Genomic DNA, 27,740 nt, shown 5'->3' on the forward strand with positions numbered 1-27,740 from the left:
TGGTGGAGACGGCGTTCTGACGACTATGAGCGACGATAGAACGCGATCTGGACAGTATGGGATAAGGCCAGTCGCCTGGAAGCCAGCCTGGATATTCTCCTGTGTGAATACCGCCGGCCGGATCCGTGTATAGGTTGTGAGGAAGTCTATCTTGTCAATGTGGTAGACGCCTTGGCGAGCGAGCTCCTGGATCTCGTGACCGTACGCTCGCTTAAGCGGTGAGAAGCAGCTTACGTCAAGTGGCTAGAGGAGGTAAGAAGTATGAGCTGGCATACAGAGAGTGATAATCTTGTTCTCTGTGCAGTAGTTATCAAACTCAGGCGTGGCGTGGCTGCTATGGCCATCTAGGATAAGAAGCCGGTAGACTCTATGGGTACGAGGCGCTGTATGTCTGTTGAAGTGCTTTACCCACTCAACACCAAGCTAATTAGTTGTCCAGCCGTTGTCTGATACTGCGACTATCCAGTCTAGCGGCAGGTGTTGATACCAGCTAGCCTGGTGGAGCTTCCCGGACAGAATCACGAACGGTGGAAGACACCAGCCAGACGCGTTAATACACTCAATTGTCGTGACCCAGTCGCGATTACCTGGCTGCACATTGACTGCTCGGCCTGTAGTGTCTGAGCTTGTGACAACCTTAGACGTAGCAGTGACGCCCATCATAAAGCCAGTCTCATCAAAGTTGTATACGTCGTCGTCGAGTATGCCGTACTTGGCCTTTGTCTGCTCTACAAGCTCAAACCAGCTCCTGATTAACACAGGATCTTCGCATAGAGCTCTCTGCCTATCGTACGCTCGATTGAAACGCGTCGCAAGACTGTCTGTACGCTTAACAAAGTTGCGTGGCCATTGGACGCCGACACGACCTGCGCCGCGCGCAGCGAGCAGCTTATTCGCCATATCACGTACAGCCGCGTACGTAGGCGCAAATCCACGTTGATCTAGGTCAAGTATATATCTGACAATCACCTCCTCTTCTAGCTGGGTAAGTTTCTTTGAGTTAGGCTGGCAATCGCGTCGGGCAGGCTTGCCAGCGCGTCGGCGGTGGAGTGTATCTCGAGAGACATTGAACGTCTGTGCAGCGACTGCCTCACTCTGAAATTGGTTTTGCTGAAGAGCTGAGATAGCAAGGTGTATATTAGCCTCAGAAGAAGCTGGCTGGGCTTGAGTTGGGGGTGCCATGACAGCTAGGAGTTCACGCGTCGCAGAAAGTTGGTGGGGTGCGCACTCGCTTGTAATGCGCACTCGCTTGCAAAACACGTTACAAAGGGGCTCGTTTTCGGTGATGCACCAACCTTCGCCCTAATATACTAAGGCAGTCAGTGCTTCACCAAACACGAGCCCCTTCGTATAGCAGTAGCGCACCAGTTGGCCGTGCGTGACGAATTGCTGGTGTTGAGACTACTGTTATGATGGTGAATAGTAGCAGTGTAGCACGCTCGAACTCGCGAGCTAAAGTGAAGGCAGAGCTAGGTACCTCCCCTGCTGGGGTAGGCTAGCTGGTGCGTGCGCGCGCAGAGCAAGCGAGAAGGAGGCTCCTCGGCACGGGAATGCAATCTTCCGCCGGATCTGCCCGGTCGTGTCAGACGCCACTGATATCTTGGCACGTGGGCACAGTCACTACCTATTAGATATTGCGGCTTCACTCTTACAGTCAGCAACACCAACTTCGGCTGATGTGCCAGCAAGGGTCTAGCCTAATTTTTGTTGATAGCTGGCTAGTTAAACTATGTGTTTGGCGTCCCACAGTTAGCGCCAGCGCATTCACAGAAGGTGATGGGGCGAAGGAGTAATGCCTGCAGCAATTTACGTACTATACACCAGCAAGAGGCGAGAAGAGTGCAATGCAGGAACAAAGCCATGCAACTGTGCCTCAACCACACAGGAATCCTGTTTCTCGCTTCACCCGTACAGGCAGCAACGCCGATTTGCCAGCAAGGGTCCAGCTGCGTTCATCCCGACCTTGAACATACGCATCTCGGGATGCAACCCCATTTGATCACGTAGTGCGCTGGCCCACTGCTCAGGTTGATAGGGCCGAAAGCGCCTCATGGCTTCCAGATACAGACCCTGGTTCGCCACTCGTTTCTTTTAGCCCCGTGTTCCGTATACCGCCTGCTATGTCTAACCAACCTCTTCAGGCCCCCAGTGAGCTGGATGTTCTGAGGGAATGGCGTTCCCTCCCGGCATATCTTAGGCTCAATCGCTCCATCAAATATCTTTGACTGTCGCTACATAGTTCGTATTCTTATCCGAAAAGTGTGCGTAGATAGCTCTGTTTCTTTCTCCATGACCTTTGTCGAGACTCTAGCCGTCCCGGACAGTGAGGAGCGTCCTTCGGCTGGACACAATCGTCCTGTAGCCGACAGCACCAAGTGTCCCAACGCGAGGGAGAAGAAGGTTCAGAATCGTGTCGCCCAGAGAACACATCGTATGTACATCCCATAGCTGAAGCCTCATCAGCACAGCGCTAGGTGGGACTGGACACAGCAACTGATCGGGTTTTCAACAGATCGCCGTTTAAAAACAAAGCTGGAAGTGCTACGGGAAAGATTGAAAGAGCCTGAGAAGCAAGTTGGGGAACCTGCCAGGGTCCAGACATCCACCTCCACGCTGGTGTCGGGTGCGGCAACCAGCTTGGCAGATTCGATGTGCTTGGTGCCAGCAGTGCAAAATGACCAGGCCATGGCGTTTGATTTTCTGATGAGTAAGTACAAAATGCTGTTGCTACGTTCCTTGCTTAGTTTATCAGTGCCATCACCTTCTGTTGGTAATGGTTGTCCTTCACATGACCTGGAAACCATGCGCCAAGCTGCGTCTGTTCATTCCAACACCTTAGGCGCGGCCTTCCCGCTAAACAGGTCGCCCTGTACTGAGAACATGACGCCCGAATCGCAAGTTAGTCTAGCTACCGCACCATTGTGTTTTACTTCTGTCGTCCCGGCGGAGTTGGACATGGACGCTTTCTGCACGCCTGACAGCAGTGATTGGTCGCGGCCGAATGAAGAATCTCTCCTACGTTTGTCCAATTATTCTACCTCCATGTCACATGCAAACGTTCAATGGGGCGTAGATGCAAATGCTCCGCTCCAAGATCGTGTGCGCTACATGAGGGACCAAGCCGTCGCCATGGGCTTCGGCTCTCTCGATGACGTCGTCGAGGCGCACTACACACAGAAGCTTGAGTGCACCAGCCCATCGTTCCAAGAGCAGCGACTGAGCCGCAATCGGCGACTGTCGCGGCTGTTGAGCACGCTGCACAATGCGGCCAAAGACTGGTCGGAGTGGGAGCGACGCGGGTTGCAAGAGCAGGTTACCCAAGGTGCCGAAGACATCTTTGTCTCCGAGCTAAATTCGTACATTACACAGCGCTCGATGAACTCAACGGACGACAAAATCATCATGGGCGGCCTCCTGGACGAGCAGTCTGGACTGAGGCAAGGCGTGGAAGAGAGGCGGAGACTCCAGGACAGTGTACGTTTACCTCGCCTGTCGTAACTTGCATTTCAAAACAATGACCAGGCAAACAGCTCCCCAACCTAAGTGCCCTCCTCACCACTCTGCTGTCAAGGTCCAACGCACTCAACCAAGACGCCCGTCGAGACGCTGTACTCGCCATGATCAAGACAATGTGCTTTGACTAAGACGAGAACAGGAGTACATCATAGGTTTCCATCGCGTGAACAAAGAAGCTTTGCTATTCAAAGAAAACGTGTATACATACAACCATAGACGCGGCACTCGAACGCACAGATATACGACTGATACATGAGACGGCAACGTGCGTTTTTGCCGTGCTGTTGTAACACCCCTTGTACATGAACCCGGTTCCTACTTCCGTGACGCTCCGGCGATGGGTAGATCAATATAGTGATGAAAGACTAAGACTTGCCAGATTCATGGCTTATATTAGAAAAGCTTTGAGAAGAGATGTAAAAAGGAGAAAAGTTGTAGCTCATGGAATTTCTGTTTGGAAGTACGGCATCTGTCCACCACCCTACGACATTCGGGACGAGCACTGGCGCTGTCTGACGAGCGTGCGCGTCCATGTTTGCCTCAGATTTTAGAAGTTTCTTTTTCACATCAGTCACTTGACTTGGACTTTGCTGTCTTGGGACGTGTCCTTATGTTTGTATTATCATTCAGGTGCTGGTAGAGTGATTTGACACGTTAGTAGTGTGGTTGGATATTGGTGGAGCGAATGATGTGCCAGACGTTGCCTTGACTCTTCCGTATCTCCAGGGTCGGCGTAATCAGATCCCGCCATCCCAAAACATTTGCCTGGTCTCATTTCTCCTCGAGCAGTTGGACAAGGTAGCTCCTGAGCTGAGTTGTCTCGCTTGCAAGTTCGCTCAGAGCGTTGATGAATCACCGCACCGGGTCGTCACGAAGCGGTGATGATTCAATCTGATACGACAAGGAGAGGTATTAAGTTTTCTCCTTCTCCCACTCCTTCCAGCGTCGTCGGCTCGTTCCAAGTTGTCAAAGTGGGCCCCCTTGTTGGTTCCGGGTAGGCTGCAGTACATCGCCAGGGTCAACAGTGAGTTATTGCTGTTTAATTAGGTGTTGCGGATCAGCATCGAAGATTATGCGATCATATTCTTAATTAATATAAAAAGGTTTCAGCTTACACTACCAAGCTTGAGTGTCCTCTGCGTAAGTCGTATTATGAGAACAGCAACTTCTCAAAGTCGACACACGACATTGATGCTTTGCAGCAGCGGCGGAAGAACAAGCACGACCTGAGCTTGCTTCAGCTTCTGCCTGCGTCTGCGCACCCGCGGCCGGTCATCGGAGGCCGTCGCTGTAGCGTATGTTATGAAAGACACCCCCATGGGCTTAGCAGGTCTCCGGCGGAAAAGGAAGCGCATTTCTCTCTCACACTTCCCAGCAGTAAGCAAAGATGGTATGCAGCTGAACCGTTCCTAAGACGTTCAAGTTGCCTGTATGTCGGGGAGAGGTAGTTTAAGAAAGAAGACACAGCACCTCCCTGTAGGCGAGCTAGCCAAGGGCTGAAACTTGAGAGGCGCGCAGGGAAAGGGAAAGGGAAAGGGAAAGGGAAAGGGAAAAAGGCAGTGGAGGGATGGAGCAAGATAAACAATGGCGAGGCGCCTCAGTCCACAGGCAAGCTTACTATGTATGTACTATCAGTACTGGAGAGTCAACCACAATGGTGAGGCCGACTTATCATCTTTTCTCATTGGATATTAGACCCATTCTCAGGCCCATTAAACAGGCTACGATAACTGATCGCCTCGCTCTCATTCTTCTTGTCTCCATGCGTGCATGCATGCCTGCCTCTATGGTAGGGCGGCGGCGGTGGTGGGCGGAGAATTCATCGTGAGCACAGACCAACGCTCCGCGATCGATGCCCTAAGCTTTGTCTCTTGCTTTACACTTTGGCTGCGAAGGTGGCGGATGTCTCGAGTTGGTAAGCAGTAGCCCCGCCCTGTTGTCTACTGACACTGTATTTTGCGTGCTTCGCTACTCGAGATTGCTGGCGAGCTGCGGTCGGCGTATCTCTAGAGCGCTTTCTAGACCTGTAGGGAGGCGGTCTTGGCTCGTTTGCTTTGAGCTATTGATAGACCTGATGGCTGAGTGCGGCGGTCAAATCAGGGGTCTTTCTAGCTAGAGGGAGCAGAACGTGATCTAGCAAGCGTTCGTAGATGCTCGGTGGATACAGGAGCCAATCCACCATAAGACCCATCCTTCTGAATGTGCTTCCTACACCACTCCTGCATTTGCACGCAAGATTGTCCAGAATGAGGGCAGAGATCGCTAACCACTTGGTTTGGAGGTCTTCGAGCAAAAACTCAGACATGTGGCAGTTTGACAATGCATCCACCTTTTCCCTTCGCTCCCTGCATATTTGCAGAGCTCCTAGGACTTCTAAGTGAATGGCCAATGCTGGTCTCGAAAAGTCGTACCTCGATGAAATGTGGTGTTCCAGGCCCATCGTCGGCTGCCAAGCGGCGATCTCCTTCGGGCAGGGCATACCTAAGCGCGGATCAGCCACTTCCCCTATATGCGGCGTCATCGCCAAAAGCTTTCCACGCTCCCGATCCTGCACACGCAGTCAGTGTCCTGCCTGGCAGTTGCATGTCTTCTCTATGATAGCCTCTCTCACTCTGCCTGCTTTCCTTCGCCTTATCCATCTATTATGAGGGCTATCGAGCTGCCGCCGCTGCGCTCGCCGTCTGAAGAAGCAGCGAGGGCAGAACACAATGCGCAGACACTCGCACACGAAAATGCAAATATCGCGGGCTATGACGAGAGCCCGGCGATCCAACAAGTCGAGAGCGATGCTCCAGAGACTAAAGGAGCCCCGCAGGCTTCTTTCAAGAATTACTTTGTGTGTAGCCACCCCCTGCGTATCGCGAGAACACCAGCTAACGGCAGCCAGCGTGTCTTTTCATATGGGACAAAGCTTGACTACTTTTTAGTTTCGCTATGTTGCTTTACGTCTATCGGAGCAGGTACTGCGATGCCGCTGATGAACATTGTCTTTGGTATGCTCTAGGATATTCCAGCTAGTAATCTTTGCTAAATCACCACAGGCAAGCTCGTAGGAAATTTTACAGACTACTTCATCCCAGGATCAAATGTCACCCGACAAGAATTCGAGGCAGAGATTAACAAACTAGCCCTCTATATCTTCTACCTCTTCATAGGCAAGTTTGCCATGTCGTACATTTCCATGGTACGTGCAACTTTCTCCGTTTCACTATATAATAGATTGACAATCGAGACAGCTCGCAATTCGGATCAGCGGTATGAGAATGTCGGCTGCGCTTCGCCTGGCATACCTGCGCGCACTCTTCGCCCAGCCAGTGAGCGTTATCGACACCGTCAGTCCCGGCAAGGTTGCCAATCGCATCACGACGTCATCGAATATCGTCCAGCTTGCCATCTCGCAGCATTTTGCAACCCTGTTCCAGTCTCTTGCCTTCACCATCGGACTATACGTGGTGGCGTTCGTAAAAGGGTGGAAGTTGACGCTGATCGCCTCGACGGGTCTCCCTTTCATCCTGATCGTATACGGCGCCATGTTCCCGCCCTTTCTCCGGATCCACCAGATCACCGACAAGTTCCACGAGGAAGCATCGGCTATGGCGTATGAAATGTTCTCCTCCATTAGGATGATTGTCGCCTTTGGCACCGAGTCGAGACTTGCTAAGCAGCACGGAGTCATGCTCTCCAAAGCTGCAAGGAATGAGAAAAGAGCTGCGCCGTTAATGGGCTTGACCATGTCTCCGACCATGGTGGCCATGTACGGTATCTTCGGTATCACCTTCTGGTTCGGAATCAAGGAATATACAAAAGGGAGAATCTCAAGCGTCGGCGACATCACCGTCGTGCTCTTCTCAGTCATGATGGCCGTAATGAATATTGGGCGAGTCGCGTCTCCGATTATTTCCATCGCAAAAGCCGCGGCTGCTGCGACCGAGCTCTTTGTCACAATCGATGCTTCGTTCCCCGATACATCTGGTGTCAAGGAGCCCGAGGTTACAGGTAATGCTGATATCACTTTCACCAATGTCGCCTTTTCGTACCCGAGCCGGCCGGGCGTCCCAATTCTTGAGGGACTTGATCTGACAATTACTGCTGGCAAAGTCACTGCCATTGTAGGTCCATCGGTAAGTGAGCCCAGTATGTAATCCCACATGAAACAGACGTTGACCGTGTACTTTCGTACTTAGGGGTCCGGAAAAAGCACGATTGTTGGCCTTATCCAGCGATGGTACGACCTTCTCGGCACAACAGCTACTGCTAAGAAAATCGACGAGACAGAGATTCCTTCATCATCTACTATGGCCTCCAGCCCAATAGAAGCAGTCTATGACAATACAGACAAGAAATCCAAAAAGGGGAAGGCCGGGGAAGAAGAAGAAGGACCAGAACAAGATCTCGGGCCAAATACGTGCACTGGCTCGTTGAGTGTTGGCAGAACAAATCTTCGTAATGTGGATGTGAGATGGTGGCGTTCGCAAATCGGCATGGTCCAGCAGGAGCCTTTCTTGTTCAATGATACAATATACAACAATATTGTGTTTGGACTCTGCGGAACCCGTTATGAAGGACTGTCCAAAGACGAAAAGAAAATTATGGTCGATGAGGCGTGTCGCGAGGCGTGCGCGGAGGAGTTCATCTCGCGGCTCCCACAAGGGTTGGACACGCTTGTGGGCGAGAGCGGCATCAAACTTTCTGGTGGCCAGCGTCAGCGTATCGCCATTGCCAGGAGTATTATCAAACGACCGCCGATTCTCATTCTAGACGAGGCAACGAGTGCCATCGATGTCAGAACGGAGCGAATTGTTCAGGAAGCGCTTGATCGTGTTTCTAAGAACCGTACCACGATTGTCATCGCACATCGCCTATCCACAATCAAACGGGCGGACAGCATAGTCGTCTTACGGCAGGGCCAGCTGGTCGAGCAAGGCACGCACGAAGAGCTGCTGAAAAATGGAGATGGGGTCTATTACGACTTAGTTCATGCCCAAGAGCTGGAAATGGACGCTGAAGACGACGATGCCCACAGCTCAAGCTTAAAGAACATCAAAATGAACGACACTAAGGAGGATATTGCTAGTAGCGGATTCGAGGGACACGCTTCTAAAGAAGATCCAACATATCAAAATGTAGGTCTACTTCGCAGTCTCGGTCGACTTGTTGTAGAGCAACGTCACCATTGGATCCTCTACAGCGTTTGCTGCATAGGCATACTCGGAGCCGGCGCAGTCTACCCACTCCAAGCGTACATTTTCGCAAGGATTATTAACGTCTTCACACTTACAGGTCCCGAGCTCGTCAAACAAGGCAACTTCTGGGCAGGCATGTTCGGCGTACTTGCAGGTGGGGTTGGACTGTCGTACTATCTGCTTGGTGCTGCCTCACATCTAATTTCTGTCGAATTAACACGCACGTATCGATCAGAATACCTCAGCAACATGATCCGGAAACCAATCCTCTTTTTTGACGATAAAGTTCACAGCCCAGGCGCCCTTACGTCAAGACTGAGCTCGGACAGTCAACAGGTCCAGCAGTTGTTGTCGATGGAGATGAGCATGGCGCTCATTGCCTGCACCAACCTTCTCGGATGTACAATTATCGCCTTCGTTTACGGCTGGAAGCTTTCCCTTGTTGGTTTATTTGCTGCCTTGCCTCTCATTCTTGGTGCCGGACTCGTGCGCACGCGTCTCGAGATACAACTCGAGGCCGAGAACGCAAAAGTTTTCGAGGACAGCAGCCAGTTTGCCACAGAAGCGGTGGCGGGTTTCCGCACTGTGCTAAGTCTGCTCATGGAGCCGATGATTAGAAGCCGCTACGACAAGTTGCTCAAGGGCCACGTTGTGGAAGCTTTCGCCAAGGCAAAATATGGTACCATTATTTTCGCTGCAAGTGACAGTCTTGAGCTTGCATGTATGTCTCTGACCTTCTGGTACGGCGGAAAACTCCTTGCGTCTCGTGAATATGATCTCATTCAGTTCTTCATTATCTACATGGCCATCATTCAAGGCGCTACGGCAGCAGGAATCTGGTTCTCTTTTACTCCAAGCATGGCTCAAGCAACAGGCGCTGCAAACCGAATCCTTAGCATGCGGCCAACATCGACGGATCCATCATCTTACTCGCCTCTTCCACGCTCAGATGAGGGAGTGGGCATTGAATTTCAACACGTCTCCTTCAAGTACCAGTCCCGAGACGTGCCCGTTCTTTCCAACCTCAACCTGCAAATCCTACCGGGTCAGATTGCTGCGTTAGTAGGCAGCAGTGGCTGTGGTAAATCAACAACCCTGTCTCTTCTCGAACGCTTCTACGATGCGAGTTCGGGCCATATTCTATACAACGGGCAAGACATCACCACGTTCGACCCGGCAGAGCACCGGAAACAAATGAGCCTGGTGAGCCAAGAGCCCACGCTCTACCAGGGCAGCATTCGAGAAAACATCTCTCTGAGTGTAGAGTCTGCATCCGACGACGACATCAAACAGGCCTGCCGTGATGCGCAAATCCATGACTTCATCACCTCGCTTCCAGAAGGCTACGAGACGCGCTTGGGACCGAAAGGAATGTTCCTCTCAGGTGGTCAGAAACAGCGAATCTCTCTTGCCAGGGCGCTGTTGCGCAAACCAAAAATCCTGCTCCTCGATGAAGCAACCAGCTCGCTAGATTCGGAGAGCGAGAAATACGTCCAGGAAGCTATCGAGCGAGCTGCAAGCGAGGGTGACCGAACCGTCATAATTGTTGCGCATAGGCTGGCTACAATTCAGAAGGCGGATATTATCTTTGTGCTGGGCAGTGGAAAGGTGCTGGAGAAGGGGGATCATCAGACACTGCTCCGGAAAAAGGGCGTGTACTGGCAGATGGTATTTCAACTCTTGGTCACGAAATTTTTTTGAAGATGCTAATTAAATGCAGTGTCAAGCCCAGGCCCTCGATCGCTGAAAACGCCCTTTTTTTCTTGCTGTCCCTAGATCCCTTCTCTGTATCATGTAGAGTTAGATTTCCCTCGGTTCGGGATCAAATACTACTTCCTATCCTGTTGCTCACTTAGGCCAGCAATATTGGGGTACGCAGAAACTCAAGTCATGATCATGTAGTATACTGTATGTAAAACGCACAGCGGGGTTCAACGGCGCCTTGTTGGTTTCAAAACACTTTTACAGCATGTAACTAATGATACTATCAGTAGCGTTTCAAACGGTGTTTCATCTTTTTACTTCGTCTCTGCTTTTGCTTAGAGTTTTGTAAGATGAAGTGAAGTGAAGGCGAGAATTATAAATTCATGAGAGATGTTAGAGTTGTAGATTTTATCGATGCAGATTAGAGTCTCATTAAGCCGACGTATAGTCTATCTTTAGCCTCTATATATACTGTTGCCAAATCACATGATCCTCATACACGGTCCTTACCCCACACAGTTAGATCACTCCTTGATACAGTATATAGTCTCGAGAGCTTTACTCTCCTTAAACAACACAGCTCTCATTCTTCTTGCAGACTTCATGTTCTCACATATACGAATAGCCTAGTTACAGCTAAACCAAAGTGAGCTCAAAAGATGATACAAAAATGTTTGTCTAGAACGCTAAGAGTCAAGAATGTGTTGCTCCGGCGATTTCCCTGTCCGGTATCTATCCTTCCTTCCCTCAGAGCCGCGCCAACCCCCGCTCCCTCCTCCCATTCGAATTCCCGCCCTGCACCAGCGCATTCGCCGTTGGCACACCCTTCGCCCAATTATCCAGATTCCTCAGCGTGCACTCCGCAATTTCCGTGAGTGCCTCTTCAGTGAAGTACGCCTGGTGGCCAGACACAACGACGTTGTGAAACGTGGTGAGGCGCATGAGCAAATCGTCATGGATGATGTCACCCGAATGGTCTTTGTAGAAGAGCGCGTGCTCGCCCTCGTAAACGTCGAGGGCTAGCCCGCCCAGACGCTTGCTCTTCAGCGCCTTCATCACGCTCTGCGTGTCGACCAGCCCGCCACGCGACGTGTTGACGAGCATCGCGCCGCGCTTCATTTTGCTGACTGTTGTGTCGTTGATGATGTGCTGCGTCGAGTCCATCAGCGGGCAGTGTAAGCTTACAATGTCGCATTGTGACAGCAGCGTATCGAGATCCACGTATTCGCCGTACTTCTTGAAGGCTTCTGTAGGCCGAGGATCGTATGCCAGCAGCTTGCATCCGAAGCCCTGCACGATCTGCGCCATGGCGAGTCCGATCCGGCCTGACCCCACAATGCCGACTGTCTTGCCGTGTAGTGTTCGTCCGAGTAGGCCGTCGAGGTTGAAATTGCCGTCCCGCACGCGGTTGTATGCCCGGTGCGTCTTCCGGTTAAGTGTTTGGATGAGCGCGACTGCGAACTCGGCGACTGCCTCCGGCGAGTACGAAGGGACGTTGGCGACGAAAAAGCCTAAGCGCTCGGCCTCCCTTAGGTCAATATTGTTGTACCCTGAGCAGCGGAAGAGAATGGCGCGCACGCCGGCGGCGTATAGTTCGCGGAGGACGTTGGCGTCAAGCACATCGTGAACGAAGACGCAGACGGCATCAGCGCCGTTCGCGAACGCGGCCGTCTCGCTGGAGAGCGGGACGTGCAGGAAGTTGATCTCAATTGCAGGCGAGGAGTTTTGCTTAGTAGCGATGCCACCCAGGTATTCGATATCGTAGGGCTTTGCACTGAAAACGGCGAGCTTCATCGTAGGCGAACGGGCGTTTGTCCGGGCGAACAACTCGCGATGCGCTAGTCCAGCCAATTGGCTAGAGAAAAAGATTGATAGTGGAATCACGGGCGAGGTCACCTGTCCTGATTATCTTATCGTGCTGGGTTTTCTTCAGCGAGCGGTGATGCGATGTGGCTGAGATGTGGTTAGTCCTACGAAGGGGAACGGCATATATGACATGATGTGACCCCCGTACCTGCTACCTACTCCCGAAAGGCGACCCGCCGTCATCTTGAGCCTTGTCACCACAGAATTACTAATTCCGTCTCCCTGGGATTTCATTAGTCAGGTCAGGATGGTTGGGTAGTGAACGTAAGTTCGGACCATGACTGGTGGGACGATGGTCTGTGCTGCCGATGCAGGTACAAAGTGCAACCGAAGAGGCTGAAGCCGCTAAAGCCGTGGCGCATGCTTCTAGAAGCGTCTTTATTTCTTGGAGCGCAGCCGCAACCGGGTTGATGACACCAATGACAGTTTACAAGGCGAATGACAGCGTAGATTTCTAAAGATCTTTGTCCAAGGCGTCACGGAGCGATGGCACCTTGGATAGAGCTTCTACGCGGTGTCAGAGTCAATCGTTTCATTGGTCGGTGCTTCAGAGGCTTGTTGTTAGTTGTTAGTCGTTAGTGGCTGTACAGAAGGCATTTTTCCGCCTGACTACATGAGCGGTCTTGATGTAAAGTTTCACGAGTAGGTATGTGGCTGAAAGAAACAAAAGTTTGGTTCGTAACTGTCGTTACCTGATCAGAGTTCTGGACGGAAATGCAAAAGTCCTGCCAACGGCCAGTGCTTTCTACGAATTCTATGCTCTTCCTACGCGTTTTCTTTCGACCCCAGCTTTTTTGCTTCTTTCGCGGCGACCATCAACGCGTTGGAGATAGTCGATCTCAAATTTCCTTGTTCAAGTGCCAGCAGACCCTGCATGGTCGAGCCTCCAGGTGACGCCACCTGGTGTCGTATCGTCCAAGGATTGCCGCTCTCTAGCACCAAACTGGCAGCTCCCCTCATTGTGTAGGCCGCCATGTCGACTGCGTCCTTGTGACTTAGCCCCATGGCTACCGCACCATCCACCATAGAGTCAATAAATACTGCAAGAAATGCGGGCGATGAACCACAGAGAGCAGTACATATGTCATAGGCAGATGGTTGGATGTAAAAGACGCTGCCCACGGCTTTGAAGACGGTGTCGGTGACGTGAAGCAAGGCCTCTGGGAAAGTTCGCTGAGGCTTCTCGATGACGGTTGCAGAATCTCGTACAAAACATGCGATATTTGGCATAGCTCGGATCACAAAGTAATCCTCACCATTCCCCAGCGCTGCTTCGAGTTGTGCTGTGGTAACGCCAGCCAGCACGCTGATGATCAGTTTCTTCTTCAGTGCCTCTCGCATCCCTGGCTCGTCGAATAGAGCTTTGTATAGGTGCGGTTGGCAGGCTAAGAGAACAGCATCTGCTTGCTTGACGCCCCGTAGATTTTCCTTGTTCAATATCTCGACTTTGTTCGCATTGGCGTGCGAACTGATCTTATCACTAACAGCAGCACCGGTCTCTTTGCGACGCACACAGGCAGCGAAATTCGTAAACAGGCGACCCGAATCATCGGCTCTCTGATCTGCCATAGAAGCAAGTATGCCCGAGAGAATGGCGGTGCCAAGCGCACCTAACAGTCTGTTAGCCAGATCTAATAATGATACAAGAGAAATCATACCGCATCCGAGCACCGCTAGAGTGTTGCTTTCCCCGTTCGTCATCGTGTTGATTTTGGTAATTCGTGGTATTTGGAAGTATGAAGTATTTTCAACAGTGCATTCCCTACGGGGTTATCAGATCAATAAAGCGAAGGTGCATGAATGTTTTGCGATACAAAGCACTTTAAATGTTCAACACGTTAGTGCTTATAGAGCAGAATTGTAAGCGGGGACTATCAAGCACTACCAGGGTCCGTGCTAAGATGGAGCCAAAGTGGCCTGCCTGCTGGTGAGGAGATGCAACACTTAACATCCGACTTGGCATGGAGCCGACCATACATCAGGTTAGTAGCCTACCGTGCGACATGTAGAAGCTGTTGATAACGAGCAGACTCCTAATTAAGGATTCATGACCAGCATCTAGTATTTCACCGCGCTTTTGAGCAAGTGACCAAGAGCTAAGTGATAAGCTCAATTTGAGTGATTATGCTTATTTGGTCGACTGCCTGGAATAGCGGTGACGGAGACGCCACAACCACTGATGACGCGATTGTGGTAAATGAGCCGCGTGATGCGAGGACAAGTCTGCAAATCCTCCATATAAAGCACGCTATGCCTGAAGTTAGGATCCAGCCGACTCTTGTCCTTACCTCGCGGCCCCGCCTAATCTAACCCACGTGACCCGACAACGGAAAGTGGGGGAATCTAGTAAGGAGAAAGAGCCAGACTCTCTTATCTCATAACAAATTGCCCTATTTCTCGTTGAGGGTATCGGAAGTTGCAAAATAAGGAGAATGGAGAGTGAAGACAATCCATTGAGGATACAAACCGGCTCGCTCTGCTCATTCCAACGACCGACTCCGCTGGTACTCATTCACGACTCTAGTGGCACGACCTTTAGTTATTTCCGCCTGGGCAGCTTGAACCGCGATGTCTGGGCTATTCATGACCCACACTTTGATGAAGGCACACCGTGGAAGGGCGGGTTTGGCGAGATTGCCGAGCACTACATAAAATTGATCGAAACGGCAGGGATTCGAGGTTCGATCCTGCTCGGAGGTATGTGAACAAAAAATGGTACCGTACGCCGTAGATTGAAGCACTCACTCATATGTCGCAGGATGGTCGCTCGGGGGTTATCTCGCGCTCACGATTTCTCACAAATTAACGGCTATCACGAATCCTACCTTCTCTGTCGCCGGCATCTTGCTTGTTGACTCTCCGTATCACACCCCAATGAGTAAGCTGCCACCTCACGCCCCAGATCCCAACTTTCAACACCTTCCGGAACTTGTCCGTAAGTCATTCGAGAATTACGATGTCCTTTTAGACAAATGGGAACTACCTCCATGGACCGCGCCTGCTTTGGAAGGCAAAACTATACGTTGTAGCGCGGGTGGCAAGACCTTCATGGTAGCAAACGGCAGGATCCTATACAAGCCCTTAGGTAAGGGCTGGGAAGATGTCAAAATGCAAAGCTTCGAGCATGGCACCTCTACCTTGGAACGCTGCATCGAATTACCCCCAGCAGCTCTGATCAGATGCGCTCAGGCCATACCAACTGATACAGATTCGAAAATGCCGTGTTTCGTAGATCGATTCCGTCACGAGACACTGCTAGGTTGGGATAGTAATTTCCCCAGTTTCATCAAGGCCGCCGTGGACACGAACACTCACCACTTCAACATATTCGAGTCTCAGAATGTACGTCTACTGGCATCTTTTCTCTCTCGCCTGACACAAGAGAGCGTGTTGTTTATCAGCATTTCTCTCTATCAGTTTCGATACTTCATCATACATTCTGCCGGTCATTCCGGTCGATGAGAACTTAAGATACTAGTGCTAACATAAATTTTATTGCACAGTTCAAACCATTAACGATACAATTGAATGAATGTCTAGAAGTTCTAGATAGCTGTTGCCCGATGGGATAATCTTCCTATTCGGTTGCGGTCCGCGCGATGAGATACTGCTGAACTAGCAGCCATACTATACCCTAAAACTATACTGATAGGGTAGGGTTAGGTTGCCCCTAGGGGCGAAAATGGCAGTTGCCCCTAAGGGCAAGGTCTTAGCATCGCTTGCCCCTAGGGGCAAGGGGTCTGTGCTAGGATTTATAAACTCTTAACTTGCTTATAACTAATCTAACTAACTTCTATAACAAACTTTTCTCTATAAAGACACTACCTTCCTAAACACTCTAATTCTAATAAAAGTAAAACTGTAATAAAGCGCACAGGCAAAGACGTCTTAACTAAAATAGGAAAAAGGCAATATATAACTGTTAAGGAAATTAGGGAGGCAGACTCTATCTATAACCAAGCTATGCCATACCTGCTAGTAATAGCTAAGTTCCTAATTAACGCACTTACCTTAGAATAGAGTATTAGTATAAACTAACCTATTAACTAAGCGCACAAGCGTTACCTCCGCTAGATTTTTAACAAGGTAGGCGTTCTTTAGCAAGATATAGGCTATTAGTTGCAAGTTACTTACTCTAAGGCGCAGGTGCAGTAGATACTAGATTACCTAGAAAAGAAAGGCAAGGCTTAGACTACTGTTACTGTAATTAAGGACGCTAAGAAGGGGAACTTAAAGTAGCTGTTGTTTAAAGGTTAGGTAAACGTTATTAGAGCTAAGGCAGAGCTTATTATAGGCTATTATTGCATTAAAGCTTTTAAGGAGTATCTACAGCTTTGTTAGTTACTAGAGGAGAAGTAGTAGTAGGTGTGCAGTATCTATAACAAAGGTTTTAGCTGCTATACATGCCAGCCTAGACAATAAGCTAACCTAAAATATAGACACACTTCTAGCGCACTTGCGCATCTAGCTTTGTGCCAATTAAGAAAACATTGTTCTTCCTAATAGCTATAGCTAGATATAGATAGAGCTAGCAACCCTGTTATCTAACAACAGCTAGCTGTTTTAAGGTTCTAATAGGTTAGTTAAGCAGGAGATGTAAGAGTACTTTAGGCTTAGTAGTTAAGTAAAGTTCCTAGTCTAACAGCTAGCTATGCTATAGAGAAATCTTAGCTAGAGACTAATAATTACTTAATAGTGCCGCACCTTAATTAGGCAGGCAACCTTTAATATCTCTACCTTTAAGTAGATAGTAAGCTATAGAATAGATAATATAAGTATAATCTATAACTGCTCTACACAACTACACTAAATAACACTCTAGTATTGGTTTTCTGCACTAAATAAGGTAATAAAAATTACTAAGGAAATCTAAAGCTAGCATAGACTAGACGTCTAACTAGCTAACTAGAATAAGCTAGCTAGCTTACTATAAGTACAAAGCGTACGCAATGTACAGAGATTGTTCTATCCTAGCCTTAAACCTAATATAGAACTCTATCCTTTAAACCTGTGTTAATAGAACTTCTTTTTAAATATAAGTAATAATGTATACTTTAACTTATATTAATTAGTGCTTATAGAACTAGCACGCTAGTTTATTAACGTCTATACGCTTCTAAAGACTATAAAGTAGAAGGGGAAGCTAATAAGCATTATAATATCTTATATTAGTTATTAGATAAACAAAGAGCCTAAAAAGGTTTTAGACTACAACAACAACAAGCCTGCGCTATAGAAGGACCTAGTTCCTGCTCCATCCCATGCTCAGATCGACTCGAGTCGATTCGTTTAAGCGACCAATCACAATTGCTTGCGCTGATCTGCCGAAGTGAACCCGGAACACCTGCGCGACAAAACGCGCATTTGTCGCGACTAGCACGCGTACTGCGTTATTGCAAGCAATTGTCAGGAAATGGATCTCTTCGAACTCCATCAGCACTATCAAGTATTGATCTGTCGCGAATGTCTGTACTGCGTCCGCCCGACAGTCAGTGCCCTCACCACACACCTTCGCGCCAAGCACAAGTTGCACCCAGACGTGCGTCCCCGAGATAGTAAAGGAGGGGCAGCTTGTGTCGCCCGGCTGCTCTGCAGAGCATTTCCCAGCGCTCTAGACCCAGCACAAAGCTCCATTTTGTACCCAGAGCCGACATCACCTGCGATACCTGGACTATCAGTACACCAAGGCTTGAAATGCTCTCATTGTTCAAAGATCGTTACCGCTTCGCGCTGTGCGGAGAACACCATGTCCAAGCATTTTCAGAAGCACCGTGCAGTACGAACTACAAGAGGTGGTCGTCACGTTCCTTTACAGCACCTGTACGAAAACGGGAATCTTATCTACACACACGTCCATTGCCAGCGTTTCTTCGCAAGCGGCGCGCATTCGTCATACTTTGAGGTCGCTCCTGCGTCGAGCGAGGACGCCGCGGTCGACCACCCAATCTTAAAGGAAAAAGCACGGAGGGCGGCTCTATCCCGAGAGGCGCTGTTGCACGAGTTGATTGAGTCAGAGCTGGGTAGCAGTCAAAGGGCGCTGGAAGCCGAGTCAGACATTTGTCAAGGTACCTTGGTAGCAACGGAAGCCGATCCTTGGCTGGACGCTACGCGATGGCGACAGCTGTTCAAAGGCGTACCACTCCTGAAAGCTGCTTGTCTTGGCCATATGTCTGTGTCCGCTATAGAGCCAGACCTATACATTCTTACCGAAAGTATCGATCGCTTAGTTGAACAGGCTTACGCTGCTATTTGTGATGACAGAATTGGTTTCTTCGATCAATTCCGTATCAACAGCTTCATTGACAACGACTCAACTCGAGCTGGTGAGAAGGCACTGATGGTCAATCTGCGGAAAGAGTCTTACAGAGCGTACAAATACACTTGGAAGCGTCTTTTGTGCTTTGTGTGCAGAACCAGCCGAGACGGGGACCACGGTGAAGTGGCTCACCTTCCTCACCGATTCACTGCCGAGCAGCTGACGTGCCTACACGAAGCAACCGAACATGCGAGGAAGCACTGCAAAAGGCAGAGCAACGACACAAGAGCTCTGGACAGAGCGACACTACTGCTGTGTGTATCACTGCTCGATCATCCACTTCGCGGAAGTGTGTTCGAGAGCCCAGTCGTCGTGTTTCTCGCCGTGCTTGGCATTGATGAGAAGAATGCTGGTGCGTTCTACAATGCTGCTGCTTATTCGCCAGCGCTGTCGAAGTTCATCAAAATATCGCAAATGCTTGTGATACAGCGAGCTGTTGCAGCTGCTGAGGACGGGGATGTGGAGTATCCCGCTGATATGCTCGACGACCTGAGGAAGCGCTTCCTAGTGCAGGGCTCCCGCTCGCCATTTGATTGGGCGTACAAACAGCGACAGATTGCAAGAAGAATCGCCAGCAACACAACAGGGACAGGCGCTATCATCTGGACAGAAGACTGTCAGAGGGTCGCGTACCATGAGATCAGCTTAAGCATGGGAGACCTGAGAGATTTCGTCGCCACGCAGGTTAAACTAGCGCAACGGGATCTCGAGGAGCTACTGATGTTACACCCGGAGGAGCGCAGGAGCGAAGTGATACCACTCCTTCGATTATATAAGCTGGAGGATAACCACGCGAATAACGAAGCAGGATGGTCCTTTCTCAAAGACGTAAGGAATGCTGAAGCTTTGCAGTACAATATAGGTGGCGCCGGACGGTGGCTCATGGACCGAGTCATCAGACACGACTGGCTTAGCGATGAGTTCCTTAGTCTATCTAAGTCTGATCAGATCAAGTGGCGGAGGAAAAGGGTCGAGCAATATTTTCAGGATGTTGATCTCTTCCTAGAGAGACTACTGCTTCTGGTACACGTTACCTCTGGGCAGCCTGCTCGTGGCACAGAACTTCTCACGCTACGACACATGAACACATCAAACGGGCACCACCGCAGCATCTTTATTGAGAATGGGTTGGTGGGTACGGTCACCAGCTATCACAAAGGCTACAATGTCACCGGCACACTAAAGATCATCCACAGATACTTGCCGAAGGAAGTAAGCGAGCTGCTTGTCTACTATCTATGGCTCGTGCTACCGTTCTGGCAGAAGTTAGACGTGCTGGTGCATGATCGGAAAGAGCCGCCGTCTCCATACCTTTGGCCAAAGAAGTCAGGAAGCTGGGACAGCGCTCGACTGAGTCAGGTGCTCAAGAGAGAAGCGACTATCCACCTGAAGATCCCAAGCCTGAACATCGCAATGTACCGTCATATTGCTATTGCTATCTCGCGGCAGCACCTGAAGTGCGGCGGTTTCAAGCGCGACTACGGGCCACTGGAGGGAGGGATCGCTGAACAGCAAGCAGCGCATGAACCTCTTTTTGCTGGAGCTGCATATGCTAGAGGTGTTGAGGAAGCTCCGGGTCACGTGAAGGCGAAAAGACTCCAGTATCGACTTGTAAGTCGCGAGTGGCACACTTTTCTTGGGTTTCAGGTTGGCCTGGGTGCCAGGAAGCGAGCGTTAGCTGAGATAGCTGTCTGAAACGACACTATACAACAAGATTAATCTCCTTGCACGAAGATGAGCAGAAAGGCTTCCAAAAAGCTCTGCCGTAATGATTGATGCGTTCAAGATGATTGAGTAAATCAACCCTAACTCTGCGTATGCTGCACAACGACGTGACCCGTTGCACGGCCTTTATCTGGGAGCCAGAGCCAGAGGAGCAGTGGGGGGATGATGGAGAGAGCGATGGCGATGGCGATGGCGATAGCGGTGACGATAGCGAGGAACTCAGCCAGTCGAGCCAGCAGAGGCCCAAGCCGGCTAACCCAGGCGGATACTGGGGCACTGACCGCATACGCCGCGTCCTGCGCGAGCAGACCTTCCGCTACATGGGCGCTGCTCTCGGAACTCGCGCATGGCGGCACGCTTATCCTGCCATTCATCGAGAGCTGGCAAAGGAAGGACAAGCGCGCGACTTTCTAGAGTCGCTCTACTGGAGCAAGGAGCTTGTGCTAGACGATGCGCGCGCGCTGCAGTCGGGCCACACGCTGCAGACAGAGGAGATGAATTACGGTCGCTCTATGAAGGAGTCGCCCTTCCAGACCATGGCAGAGCGTGAGAACTTCCGGCGGGTAAGCATGGATTGGCACTGCGTGCTAGAGTTTGCCTCTGCCTGGGAGGACGGCCGCATGCATCCTGGCGTCCGGGCAGAAGCAGTCGCGCAGCAAGAGAAACAAGCGCTCCAGCGCTGGTCGGCGCTTGCGGCAGCAGACCTCAAGTCCGAGTTTAGACGGCTTGCTGGACGACCAGACGCCGAGTATCGGGGCAAGCAGGAGGAATGCCTCCAGGCGATCGTGCAGCGACGACTGCGCGTGCTGGCTGTGATGGCTACAGGTACGGGCAAGAGCATGCTGTTCATGCTGCCCGCGTCCGTCTCGTCAGGCGGCGTTACGATTGTCGTTGCACCGCTCAACGCCCTGCGGGACAGTCTGCAGGGCCGCTGCGATCAGCTAGGCATCCCCTGCGCGAAGTGGGACGGGAGGAGGCCACCGTACTGGGCTCGCATCGTGCTGGTGACGCCTGAGAGTGCAGTCACAAAGGCCTTTAGCAGATTTATCGACGAGAAGCGTATGCTGCGACAGCTAGACCGCATCGTGATCGACGAATGCCACGTGCTGCTGGAGTCGAACGCAACCTGGCGACCAGACGTCCTTAAGCTGACGGAGATGACGGAGAATGGCACACAGGTTATCTACCTTACAGCAACCCTGCCACCCACGCTGCAGCCTGCCTTCCTGCAGACCGCAGGGCTTAACCTAAAGACCTTGACCATCTGCCGCGATGAGCGCACCACGCGGACGAACATTGCTTACCAGGTGCTGGGCTACGAGCGTGGCACGCTAGACGGCGTGCTTACTACGCTGGTTGCAGCAAAGAGGAAGAAACACGGACCTGAAGCGCAGATCCTTGTGTTTTGCACAAGCGTAGAGGAGACCAAGCGGCTTGCAAAGCTCCTCCAGTGCTCGGCGTACTACCGCGAGATGGCCACCGACGACGACAAGGCGCGTATGGTCCGCAACTTCACATCAGGGCTGGAGAAGCTATGCACGGCCACCGGCATGCTCAGTCTTGGCTTGGATGCTGCAGGCGTCAGGGTTGTGATCCACGTCTCCATGTGTCGCATGCTGCTCCAGTACGTCCAAGAGAGCGGTCGAGCTGGACGGACGGGTGCAAGCAGCGAGTCCATTGTGCTAAGAGCGTACTGGCAAGCCAGAGGAGGGTACGTAGAGAAGTCGCTCGGCTATAAGTTGGAGCCAGCTGCAAAAGACTTTTTGTCTGCAGAATCGTGCCGGAGAGTCGCTCTAGATACGCACATGGACGGAAGGCAAGACAGGCAGCAATGCGAGGTAGGGGAGGCAAAGTGTGATCTGTGCGAGCAGCTTCCACGCGGGGTGAAGCGAAAAGCTGCAGAGAAAGAGCAAGACGCACAAAGAAGCCAGATGTCAACGACAGCTATTGCGGCCGCAAAAGCGCAGCGCAAAGAGCTCCAGGGGCTTGCAGCACTCGAGGAGCGGAAGAGTGAGATCCAGCTGCGACGGAAGACAGAGCAGGCATGCTACCAGCTGGAGCGACTCAGGCAGCATCTTGATCGCTGGAGCAATGCATGTGTCATCTGCATGGCCGCCCACGCCAAGTCAGCAGACCACAAGTGGGAGTGCTGCCGAAATGCCAGCGAAGCGCAGATCGACGCTGTGCGGGAGAAGGTTAGGTGGATGCACCGGGTGAAGTGGGCAGGTTACGCTCGCTGTAATTACTGCTGGACGCCACAGGCACTTTGCAACAGATGGGAAGAGACAGATACGCCAGGCGCGTTTGCGAGAAGGAGTAATGGACTGTGCCAGTACCTAGACGTACTGCAGCAGGCAGCAGCTGCAATACTTGCTTTGCGAGAGTCAGCATGCAGGCCGTGGCTTGAGCAGCAGATGCAAGAAGCAGCCATTGTGCAGGGAAGCTACGATGAGCAGCTTCGCAAATGGCTTGGCCTGAAAACTAAGATGAGCGAGAAGGACGCAAGCTACATGTGCTGTCTGTTGTATGCTTGGGAGGAGGGGCAAATACAGCGCTCTAGATGATGAGTGTTGATTTACAGAATCAGACGCCTGTGAACTGGCGGTAGTAGTAAAGGGGAATGTTTAGAACAGTCGGACAGCCGATAGGGCAGGCATGCGTAGTGTTCGTATGGTATGTAAGGCCAAGAGGCAAAGGCGGACTTCGTCGGGGTTGCAAGTGGCTGATAGGATTGGCGACGCTCTGTCAGCCAATTATGGCACCTTGTTGACATAGCGGGGTAAGGTGCATACTCAGCCTTGTGCCTTTCCTGCTACCATGGGGCACATGTACCTGTTATACAACAATCTCAAGCCATGCCACTACCCGGGTTTTCACCATTACCAGGTTCGTCTGACTTAGGGCGGCTCGTTCAGAATCGCCTCGACAAGGTACAACAGGGGTTTCCAGCCTTGCGGCCAACTACGCTCGAGGACTTCCAGGTACTAGCAAACAAGGTCTCTACGATCGCCCAGGCGTGTCAAACAGTCACACAGAGACTAGAAGCGCAAGGCAACGGGCACGACGCAGCAACGGCCTTCGAGCAGGTCCGGAACGAACTCGACTGGGCTGAGTGTAAGTTCATGACCAAAGCTCTCGGAAGCTGCTGACGAGGATCTTTCAGTCCTAGAGGTGGTTAAGGTTGATCCAGTCCCTGTCAAGCGCACGCTGCTTTTCCGCGCACACCAGCAGACAGCCAGGGACCAGCCTGGAGAATTTCATGCGCGGACAACAGGAGTGGTGCTCAACGACCACTATCGGCAGGCCACGTCAGTGAACGACTTTGTGCTCTCTCTGGGAAAGCATCTGGGCAAGACCGCAAGAGAGACGAAGGAAGGAAGACGAGTGATAACAAAGTTCATTTCGACAAGCTCAAGGTTGAACTGGACTCTCCACCTGACAGGGAAGAAGTCGCGGGAGCAAGACGGGCTGAGAAAAGCAGATCATGTTAACTTCGTGATCCTTGACTTGCAAGCCCTGAGCGAAACACCAAACGTGACTGTGTTTCGAGTCGCAGACGTACTTGACTTTCTCCAGCTAAGTGGAAAGTCCAGCCTCATCTCATATGGGCACCAGCGATGGGCAAGAAACTGCGACGAGTACGTCATCATGGGGCGAGACGTTGGAAACGCTGTTGTGCAGATTGTGCCATGGATCGAGCTCCGATGGATCCCGATCATCAATCAGCATTTCCGCAACGCATACACACTGAAATGTTACCAGCAATTTAGGGATGAAGCTGTAGACAGACGCATTGAAGCAGGGTTTGAGCAAGTGTGCAAGATGGTGGTGGAGTCTGCTAAGGCAGTAGCGGGTCACAAGGCAAGTGATGCAGCATTGGTGCAGCTGTTAGTGAGGTTGATCTTGAAGCCTGAGATATGGTTTTGGGGCATTAACACGACTATTGGACAAGAAGAGATCAGAGATGGATGCAAGACGATCATAGAGAATGAGCTAGTAGTAAAGATGGGTCAAATTTCAGTAGGTTAGCAGTAGTTCGCTCATATAAAAAGTACTATTAGAGGAAAATATAAGTACACAAAAAGCTTTCAGGCTTTTCAATATCCACGTACTAAGCACCAACCCGCGTAGTCAGCACGAAACCGCTTGGGTCCTCGAGTAGTTCCACAAGAGGGTAGGCGGTAGGCCTACCAAGTTATCCAGGAGGATATCCAAACGTGTTTGGATATCCAAAGGTGTTTTTAGCAAATACCTTTAGATATCTATAGGTATCTCCTAGTTTTGGCCTATTCCTAGTGCCTATAGCGTACTAGTGCCCTAGATCTACCTAAATAGGGTTTAGTTTGTTACTTACGTAATCTTTTATGCTTAGATATCTAAACACCTTTAGATACCCAAGGGTGTTTTTCCTAGACTAACTAGGATAACTATCTCTATTCTATACCTACTATACTATCCTAGTAGTATAGTAGAGGCTAAATAGAGTTTAGTTTATTGCTTATATAATATTTAATAGTTAGATATCTAAACACCTTTAGATATCCAAGGGTGTTTTTTAAAGACTAAGTAGGATATCTATGCTATTATCTAGTATATTCCTCTTCTATACCTACTATACTATCCTAGCAATAGAGTAGAACCTAAGTAGAGTTTAGTTAGTTGCTTATATAATCTTCTACAGTTAGATATCTAAACACCTTTAGATATCTAATAGTCTTTTTCTAGAATAACTAGGATAGCTAACCTATTTTCTAGTTTATTCTTATTTTATAGCTATTATATTATTATTATAGTATATAAGTACCTTATAGAATACTCTTAAGTACTAGCTTATATCTCTTTAGTTTTCTTTACTTATATTTTATTTATACTATATCCCTAAACTATACCGATAGAGTAGAGTTAGGTTGCCTCTAGGGGCGAAAACAGGAGTTGCCCCTAGGGGCAAAGAATAGAAGCTGCCCCTAGAGGCGAAAATAGGAGCTGCCCCTAGGGGCAAGGAATAGCTATGCTAACAAGTCTAGGTATTGCCTAAGGATATTATCCTTCCTAATAGCTATAGCTAGATATAGATAGAGCTAGCAACCCTATTATCTAACAATAGCTAGCTATTTTAAGGTTTAAATAGGTTAGTTAAGCAAGAGATGCTGCAGCAACTAAAGCTTAGCAGTAGAGTAAAGTTTCTAGTCCGATAGCTAGCTACGCTATAGAAGAATCTTAGCTAGAGACTAATAATTACTTAATAGTGCCGCACCTTGATTAGGTAGGCAACCTTTAATATCTCTATGTTTAAGTAGATAGCAAGCTATAGGATAGACAATGTAAGTGCAATTTATATCTAGGCACGCTCTATACATCTACGCTAAGCAACTATCTAGTATTAGTTTTCTATAATAAACGAGGTAAGAAAGATTATATTAAAGTTCTAAGGCTAGTATAGACTAGATGTTTAGCTAGCTAACTAGAACAAGCTAGCTAGCCTACTACACATATAAACTATACACAAGGTGCAGGGATTATTCTTTCCTAGCCTTAAGCCTAACATAGACTCTTATTCCTTAGGCACACGTTAGCAAGACTTGTTCCTAGATATAGACAATAGTGCATACCTTAGTTTATATTAAATAGTTCTTTTAGAACCAGGACGCTAGTTTATTAATATCTAGGCGCTTTTAAGGACTATAAAGCAAGAAGAAAAACTAATAAGCATTATAATATCTTATATTACCTTATAGATAAACGCTAAACCTGCAAAGGTCTTAGACTGCGACAATAATAAGCCTACACTGCAAAAGGACCTAATCCCTACGCTGCAAGCAAAGTATAGCAACAAAGCTAATAAGAAGTCTTAAGTCCTCTAACAGGTAGTCCTTAATTATATACAAAGGAATGCAAAAGACTTTATTAGCACTATACTAGAGCACTATCTCTATAAGTATCTAAGCAGAGACAACAAAGCCTATAGCATATAGTTTAAGCATAAGGTATAGAGAGAAGTACTATCTATTATTATAATCTACGCAGGACTATCTCTATAGCACAAGTACATTACTAGTCCTATTCTAGAGGAGGCTAGCAAGATTAGTTTGCCTACTATTGCACAGACTGCGCATAATCTTATCTGTTAGATTCTAGAAGTTGCAAACAATCTAGCTCTTTAGTTAGCAACTATAGCCTAACAGCTACTTAGGATAATGCAGCTAGTAATTACTTAATAGATAATATAGCAACACATAGATGCGTTAGATTCTTATAGCAAAGATAGGTAACTTACTACTATCGACCTAGCAGATAAGCAGCACGCAGAGAGTAGGCTATTCTCTTAAGCATTAATTAGCTATACAACACATAAAGGGCAGCTATTAGCAGAAGCATAGAACTATAGGCCCCTCCCCTAGGCCTAGAATAGATTAAGTACGCACAAAGCTATCTAGGAGCTAACTACTACCTAATTACCAAGCTCTAGATTAACAGCGAAGTTAGACGCAGGGGTTTTACTACAAATAGAGATGTAGGAACAAGTGCTAATTAACTTTTCCTTAGACAGGCTAAATAATCTCTAAAAGCAACACCGTTATAAAAGCACAATTAACTAGTAGTTAGATTAGCTGTAATAGCATCCCCTCGCTATAGAGTCTTACTAGCCTAGATATCTATCTATACCTCTTTCTTTACGCGCTACAACTAGCTTAGGAGAACGTTAGAGGCAGAGAGCATTAGCAAGGCGTAAGAAATAATAAGGATTTATAAACTTTAAACCTACTACAGAAGGTCTAATATTAGTGCCTAGCACCTACTATAGTAGCTAAAGATTATTAGCGCTAGCAAACATAGAATAGAGATTGCGTTCTATATTTAGTGCTCTTAAGTTTAATCTACCCTATAGCTTGCCCCTAGGGGCAAGCAGACACTATGCGATCCTTCTACTAGATCCTATTAGTAGTTACTTCGCCTATTCCTACTATAGGAAAGTGCTACCTATATATATCTCACGATAGATTTTAATATATTTAACAATAAGCTTTTAAACCTAAGTCCACCCTAAGATATAGATCTATAGCCTAATTTGCCGCTAGCTATTATTACAACGTAGCTAATAGACGTGCAACAAAGTGCAAATAGTAATAATAATAGTTCTAGAGATAATAATAGACTCTATAGCAACACATTGCCTAGCAAACTTAGGGATAACTACAGCAAGGGCAGCTTTAAAGACAAGGAATAGGTAATAGTAGCAGTAGACTAGTACTTATAGAAGATTAATTACTCTAAAGGGGACTATAAGTTTAAATGTGTGTTAGTATATAGTAAACTATATACATATATAAACGCAAACAGCAACTAATAATATAGCAGTATAGAAGTTTATTATAGCTACTAAGAGCACATCTTTTAATAGCAGGCAGGCTATTAATATACTACAAAGGCGA

General features: G+C 49.1%; 8 protein-coding genes across 8 annotated transcripts; 6 read left to right on the forward strand and 2 right to left on the reverse strand.

Annotated features, from left to right (window-relative positions):
• Nucleotides 1–2,133: 2,133 nt before the first annotated feature.
• On the forward strand, nt 2,134–3,852 carry C7974DRAFT_428871 (uncharacterized protein). The gene is made up of 4 exons (XM_046144615.1): nt 2,134–2,431; nt 2,513–2,707; nt 2,753–3,474; nt 3,531–3,852. The coding sequence occupies exons 1-4, from the start codon at nt 2,290–2,292 to the stop codon at nt 3,642–3,644; spliced, it is 1,173 nt and encodes a 390-aa protein (XP_045991884.1). The 5' UTR covers nt 2,134–2,289; the 3' UTR covers nt 3,645–3,852.
• Nucleotides 3,853–6,067: 2,215 nt separating this feature from the next.
• Nucleotides 6,068–10,706, forward strand: C7974DRAFT_428872 (lipid A export ATP-binding/permease protein-like protein msbA). Its single transcript, XM_046144616.1, has 6 exons — nt 6,068–6,352; nt 6,404–6,509; nt 6,558–6,700; nt 6,753–7,637; nt 7,701–10,367; nt 10,420–10,706. The coding sequence occupies exons 1-6, from the start codon at nt 6,161–6,163 to the stop codon at nt 10,444–10,446; spliced, it is 4,020 nt and encodes a 1,339-aa protein (XP_045991885.1). The 5' UTR covers nt 6,068–6,160; the 3' UTR covers nt 10,447–10,706.
• A 444-nt stretch (nt 10,707–11,150) lies between these two features.
• Nucleotides 11,151–12,504, reverse strand: C7974DRAFT_466778 (uncharacterized protein; the record flags this gene model as incomplete). The annotated part of the gene is made up of 2 exons (XM_046146341.1): nt 12,418–12,504; nt 11,151–12,356 (listed from the first exon to the last, which is right to left on the reverse strand). Exon 2 carries the CDS (start codon nt 12,195–12,197, stop codon nt 11,151–11,153), a length of 1,047 nt encoding a protein of 348 aa, XP_045991886.1. The 5' UTR covers nt 12,198–12,356; nt 12,418–12,504.
• A 530-nt stretch (nt 12,505–13,034) lies between these two features.
• On the reverse strand, nt 13,035–13,970 carry C7974DRAFT_444904 (pyrroline-5-carboxylate reductase-like protein; the record flags this gene model as incomplete). Its single annotated transcript, XM_046145532.1, has 2 exons — nt 13,035–13,879; nt 13,928–13,970. 2 exons carry the CDS (start codon nt 13,968–13,970, stop codon nt 13,035–13,037), a joined length of 888 nt encoding a protein of 295 aa, XP_045991887.1.
• Nucleotides 13,971–14,701: 731 nt separating this feature from the next.
• C7974DRAFT_322077 (Alpha/Beta hydrolase protein) lies at nt 14,702–15,841 on the forward strand (the record flags this gene model as incomplete). The annotated part of the gene is made up of 3 exons (XM_046138834.1): nt 14,702–14,966; nt 15,028–15,601; nt 15,748–15,841. The coding sequence occupies 3 exons, from the start codon at nt 14,702–14,704 to the stop codon at nt 15,839–15,841; spliced, it is 933 nt and encodes a 310-aa protein (XP_045991888.1).
• A 4,981-nt stretch (nt 15,842–20,822) lies between these two features.
• C7974DRAFT_369008 (P-loop containing nucleoside triphosphate hydrolase protein) lies at nt 20,823–21,884 on the forward strand (the record flags this gene model as incomplete). The annotated part of the gene is made up of 1 exon (XM_046139927.1): nt 20,823–21,884. A coding segment is annotated over one exon (1,062 nt), but the record flags the coding sequence as incomplete, so codon positions are not given.
• A 534-nt stretch (nt 21,885–22,418) lies between these two features.
• C7974DRAFT_322042 (uncharacterized protein) lies at nt 22,419–22,874 on the forward strand (the record flags this gene model as incomplete). The annotated part of the gene is made up of 1 exon (XM_046138829.1): nt 22,419–22,874. One exon carries the CDS (start codon nt 22,419–22,421, stop codon nt 22,872–22,874), a length of 456 nt encoding a protein of 151 aa, XP_045991890.1.
• Nucleotides 22,875–23,135: 261 nt separating this feature from the next.
• C7974DRAFT_77059 (uncharacterized protein) lies at nt 23,136–24,384 on the forward strand. The gene is made up of 2 exons (XM_046147242.1): nt 23,136–23,424; nt 23,474–24,384. Exons 1-2 carry the CDS (start codon nt 23,166–23,168, stop codon nt 24,337–24,339), a joined length of 1,125 nt encoding a protein of 374 aa, XP_045991891.1. The 5' UTR covers nt 23,136–23,165; the 3' UTR covers nt 24,340–24,384.
• The last annotated feature ends 3,356 nt before the right edge of the window (nt 24,385–27,740 follow it).

The sequence above is a fragment of the Boeremia exigua genome (assembly GCF_020726555.1).
Source record: "Boeremia exigua strain MPI-SDFR-AT-0100 chromosome Unknown C7974scaffold_14, whole genome shotgun sequence".
NCBI classification, from domain to species: Eukaryota; Fungi; Ascomycota; class Dothideomycetes; order Pleosporales; family Didymellaceae; genus Boeremia; species Boeremia exigua.